We start from the raw sequence: 6,000 nt of genomic DNA, 5'->3' as shown, positions 1-6,000 counted from the left end.
ATTATCCTTGTACATAATGGTGCAAATGTATGTTCTAATATATCATTACCCGTGGAACTGTACCTTAACTTTGTTATCTCGTTTTCATGTATACAAAGTAATTATTCTGTACCTTGTTGTCAGTTCTCAGGCTTACCCCGCATATTTAGTTACTGTTGGTGTAAGAAAAGAATATCCTTCGTTTTTTACCTGTATTAATGTTTATAAAATAACTGAGATACTACGCACGCTCTGATTGGTCAATAGAGTTGCTAATAAACCTATGTTCTATTGTACCGGTAAACCACGGTTCCCGATCTATGGCAGCCCTGGGCGGGAACTGAGAACTCGGAACTCTAGCGATCACAAATGTAACAAACAGTTTTGCCTTTCACTGGCTGAGATATCAATAACACGAATATCTTTTCATTCAACATCTACATGGAAATTTGCGAGGAAAAACAGGACCAGCAGCTAGTCGTCATAAAAAGCTTTATCTTTTTTCCAGGGCAAAACGTTTACGCCGACTCCGGTTACGCTTGAGACTAAGATTAAGGAAGTTTTAAACCCTTATTTCGGCGCTTTCCATGGTCTGTGGAGGACGAAGTCAGCTGTGCTTGACTGATCAATTTGGATTGACAAAAAAGTTTAAAAGCAGGGAAAAGATCAATTGGAGTTGTCAAAAAAGCAGGGAAAAGATTTCTTTCTATCAGAAATTTTGAGTTTAAACTCAATGCATGTATGCATAACACGATAAATGAATTTGATTTCCATAAGCTTAGCTTTCAAACAATAGTTTTCATTTAGCAAAATACAGAGAGAAACACGGACTTCATAGCCTTCAGCATAAGTAAATAAATTCTGAATAAATTTCGGAAGCAGCGTTTCTGTAACTAACCTTTATTCCATTCACCAAACATTGGAAAGTTATCGTTAAACACTGCGTTGAATCGCTTCGCCAAGCGCATGAAGTTTGGACTGCTTGTACACTTTTCGTACAGACTTTTACCTTCGTGATGACCGATTCCACCTACGAATCCCTGCATTTCCCCGTCAGAATACTTTTGAGTTAACTAATATGCTTTTTGCCTTTCACCGATAACCTTTTCCTTTCCTTTCTTAAAACTTTCTTAGCGTGAAATGTTTTCGTCGCTTTGCTCTGCGGATTTCTTGTCCGGCGCGGAGTCTGTGCTTTCATTCTTTCAGTCGCTGTGATTGGTTTGTCGCGTCATCTCATGAATTTGATGAGAATAAGCAACTTGATCACGAAAATACAATCAATTTTCCTCTCGTTGACAGACTTTTTCCATAGATATTTCATAAAAGCGATAGACCACTCTTTCTATGGGTTTACCGGCGCAATAAGCCACTTAGGATGTTGGGAGAACACTCGAAAAGCTTGTAAATCACGAGCCGTTGCGCGAGTGATTTACAAGCTTTTCGAGTGCTTAAATAATTCTCATTACTGAAATTGACATAACAACAAACAGAATGTACTTGGTTAAAAAAGCTTTAATTAGTGGCCAAAGCTTAATGTATTTATTTTGCTTTGCTTTTGGTATGTGTTAGATATTTTACAAACAGTTGACCATAATGTGGATCCATGTGATGACTTCTTTTTGCATGCGTGTGGGGGCTGGATAAAGAACAACCCTATTCCACCTAATGAACCACTTTGGAATCAAGTACTAGTTCTGAAGACAAAAAATGATCAACTTTTGAAGACACTCCTTGGTGATCGCAGGATTAGAGAGAGATATCTGACAGTAAGTCAAGTTTCTCACGTTTCTTTTATCTCCACACAGCCTGTAAAAAACCTCTCTTATCGGCTCTTTTTTCTCTCAAATACTTGACAAAAGTTTGATGGAACATTTGAGTTGAAGTTCAGGCTCTCAAGTGCTAATTTATTGGAGCAAAGGGTGGTATTTTGTCAAGGTATTGGTACATCAACTAAACCTTGTGGTCATTAGCCAGCAACATTTTGCCACTCAGCAAAGGAAATCGCTTGGCAGTGAACGGGACTCTGGACAGTGTTCTCCTAAGGCGTTTTTAAAGGCCAGGGTCCTAGAGTGGGTGATCACTTGTCCCCTCACTAGCTTACCACAAACTGTGTATACCACAAAGAGCTCTGATGAGTTATTTTTAGTCTTTAGATTGAAATCAGCTTTATTACTTAGACACGAGTGTTTTACTGGAAAATACACCACTCGAAAAATTCATACGACCACTCCGGGACTCGGATGGCGTATTTTCTAAACCCTCACTATTGAAGATATCGATTACTTTACTGATATCATGTTTGACCCTTAAACTGTACTTAAATTTGTTGGTGTATGGTCGAAACATCTTTGGATCTTTCTCGAAAGTCTTCGGCAATCTTTGGTTATCTTCTTTAATCTTCGGAGATTTTCGGAAATTGTTCGGAAACGTTCATGTGGCCTTCGGGTAATTTTTGGAGAATCTTCGGAAATCTTCGGAAAATCGTCAAAAACGTCGTTATCAGTATGTCTATATAATAAACAAAATAATACATGGCTGCTTGTACATATGGAATATCTCTTCTCGTGTTCAACTTTATATCGCACTCGTTCGCTGCGCTCACTTGTGAGATATCGAGTTATACACTCGAAGAAATATTCCATATCTAAGCGCGCCCATGTATTATCCTCTATTTTTTTGCATTTATAATAAATTTCGTATAGTGTGATCGTCCGGGTGAGTGTAGTTCTGAAAAGAACTGTTGTTGGTGACTGACGTTGGCAACCTGAGCGGAAGTCATCTTCAGAGTCAAGTGAATAGTGTTTGTCAGTCGATGATCTTATAAGTCTGGTCCGTTGAACGTGATTGGTCAGTATAGCCATGATGGTATTGGCTGAAAGACTCGTGTAAAGTTTGTCATCAGTCATTGGTGGGTTTCGATCCGTCTATTGTTAGTCAAGTAGGTCGGTTTTGGTCCGTGTATTGTTAAGTCGGTCTGTTAGAAGTCCGTTTGTCGGTTTCGTTTCTGTCGTGGATAAGTCGTTTGTAAGGCGCCGGTAGTTGTTGACATCTGTTAAGAGGCGTTTGTTCTAGGTTAGTGTACCAGCTTTCCAGTGTCAGTCGTTGAAAATAGTTTGTACTGTAGGTTAAGCACTGAGCAGAGTCCCAGTCAATGTTGTGGTTTGTCAGTTGATGATGTACAGCAATGTGATTGTTGGCATTACCATTTCTCGTGGCTCGTTTGTGTTCAGTCAGTCTCGTGTTAAGGCGCCTTACAAACGACTTATCCACGACAGAAACGAAACCGACAAACGGACTTCTAACAGACCGACTTAACAATACACGGACCAAAACCGACCTACTTGACTAACAATAGACGGATCGAAACCCACCAATGACTGATGACAAACTTTACACGAGTCTTTCAGCCAATACCATCATGGCTATACTGACCAATCACGTTCAACGGACCAGACTTATAAGATCATCGACTGACAAACACTATTCACTTGACTCTGAAGATGACGTCCGCTCGGGTTGTCGAAACGTCAGTCACCAACAACAGTTCTTTTCAGAACTACACTCACCCGGACGATCACACTATACGAACTACTGATACCCCTGGGTTCAAACCATTTACTGTGTATAATAAATTTTATAAACGTTATTAAGGTAATTCCATCGAAATAGAACTCACAGTAGATTTTCTTTCAAACTTTACCTGTTGGCTGCTCATATCAAGAGAACTTAAAATTTGAAATAGAAAAGGGGGCCACGGAATTTGTTTAGGAGCAGGATGACTTTCAATAAACCCCGTAACTCCTGAAATTATTTGCTTTCAGAAACGTTTATATTTGAACCATTCACCTTACGCTTTGTGGGAGCAGAAAAATAGGGAGAAAGTTAAGCGAGAAATATATGGCTCTGTCTCACAAGGACTGGGAACTATCAAATTCACGAATTTGATTGGTCGAACTCGATATTGAAAGCTGTCTAGATTTTCCCATCTAGAACGGCATCTAGAAGAGTAATGTTTTGCAGCGAAAAAGTTGCAAACTAAAATGCAAAATCATTGACTATTTTCATCTTTCAATATTTATTTATGGAAGTGCCAAGAGCCTGATAAGAAAAAAAAAGTAAAGAGCACGAACAAACTTTGACAGAAAAAAATTCAGCTCATCGCTGTTCGCAAGCAAAATGTCAGTTAGTACAAACCAGTTACATCAAACGAATTAAATTGTTCTTGTTAGCGCCATGTAATAAACATCTTATTAACCGAGCTTAGTCGGTCTGTATGGGAGAATCTTGACCTCGGTCGTGTGTACTCACGACCTCGGTCAAGATTCTCCCATACAGAACCTCCTGCTCGGTTAATAATACCTAAATAATAGTCAATAATTGCATCAATGTTAAGGAGCAATTTGATGTACGTTTCATGATAAAGGAACCCATATTTAGTCGACAGGGATCCAATATGTTTCAAGCACGCAGTGTTCTTGAGGCCAGATATTGTTTTTTACGAGTGCTAGCTATGCTCTAAATTTCAGTGATAATTGTTTGTCCTGCAATAGCAAATGGTCTATATTCACTGTATAGAAAGGTGATCTCTGCATTCAACGAAACAAAAAAATTGTTAGGCCCAAGTACTCGTTTCCGCGTAAAAACGATGATTTGTCTCTTGCAAGCCAAACCGTTTAGAGAAAGCAATCATTTTGTATATGTTTTGTATGTGCACGCGTTCGTGAGCGCGCGCTAATGACGCGAAAATCGTGCGTAGTGCAATTCTAAGGAATAACCTTAAATTGTCTGTAGCGAAAGACGATAGCGGAGCTCCGGTGGCCCGAAGGACCGCCAGGCGGAGTCCCATACTCATGGAAACCCGTGAATCACTTTTCTCATGGTAAAATTGGCTAGCGGTATTGCTCGTGGGCGCGTGCGTACGGCGACGGAGATGTCGCACAACATGGTGGCCATACTCCAGCTAATAGGACATGCAGCCTTAGTAAACAGCGTACATCTTTGATATCGGACATCCATTTTATGGTCGATTGACACCTGTCAAAACAAGGTATCCGCTGACCAGTGTCACGTGGTCATGTTACGGGCTCAAGTTTTGAGCTCATCCAGGTCAATTTTTTTTTTGAAGTTACTCGCTGACCAAGTACCGGCTTTTCGATTCGATCGCGGGCTCAAACCAGGTTATTTTACTGTAATCAGGACCGGGTTGTTCGGAACTGAGCCATTTAACGCTAACCCAGGATTTAAAGTTAACCGAAGTATAAATTTTCTTGTATATGCTTATGTTTTGTGTAGTTTGAGATTATTGAAACTCAGAAGGCCAAACAATATAAACAGAAAACCTCACCACCGGGTTAAAAAAAAAATCAAATCAGAATTCTCGCTTATCCTGAGTTAGCTTAATCAGGCTTTGAACAACCCGGCCCAGGACCTCCTCTTTTAGGCTCGGCTAAATCTGTATATTATTCTAACTGATTTATTAGCATTGTTCTGAGCTGTAAGTTTATCTATTGGGATTGACATTTTAGAGAATTTTTCATTGAGTTTAGAAAATCTGTTAAGGAGACAGCATAGCATTCCACTTTTATTTTTATCATATTAAAAGATTGGTTTAAGCCAAGCCCTCGATCGAATCCTCTTTTACAGCACTTTGAGGATGATTTCGGTTGTCTCTGCTGTTGTTTTGGACAATTTTTTTTGTCTAATTTGCATCACTTTTCTTTCGCTTTTCAAGAGAGAAAAAAACATACTCAATTTGCTTGGCCTGTACTTTGTTTCTGCTTTATCTTGTCCATGTTCACCATGTTTGTCGACATTTCATGCTAACAACTGGTATGCATACAGTGTTATGCTGAATGTGACATTGCAATTTTCAAGCCAAGTGGCGTCCTTTTCTCAGCAGTTCAAGTAATGCGGGCCACCTTGCCTTACCTTGGGAGAACACTGGACTCAGAATATTGTTTGGAGCTAGATTGCCCTGAAAAGGGCTGAAACGCCAGGAATGTTTTTGCCAAATCTGGTGTA

At 39.7% G+C, this 6,000-nt stretch overlaps 1 protein-coding gene across 1 annotated transcript in view; it reads left to right on the top strand.

Annotated features, from left to right (window-relative positions):
* The window catches only part of LOC110043333 (endothelin-converting enzyme homolog), a 246,397-nt gene that overhangs the window by 10,668 nt on the left and 229,729 nt on the right, over positions 1-6,000 (top strand). The window contains exon 2 of the mRNA XM_089282468.1: positions 1,549-1,745. Within this exon, the coding sequence (XP_089138594.1) occupies positions 1,549-1,745 (197 nt within the window). The remainder of the gene's footprint in view (positions 1-1,548; positions 1,746-6,000) is intronic.

Source organism: Orbicella faveolata, unplaced genomic scaffold (genome assembly GCF_042242905.1).
Source record: "Orbicella faveolata isolate gen_17 unplaced genomic scaffold, um_ofav_v1 contig_12, whole genome shotgun sequence".
Lineage (NCBI taxonomy): Eukaryota > Metazoa > Cnidaria > Anthozoa > Scleractinia > Merulinidae > Orbicella > Orbicella faveolata.
The sequence above is the reverse complement of the archived record's forward strand: the minus strand, read 5'-3'. Positions and strand labels throughout refer to the sequence as shown.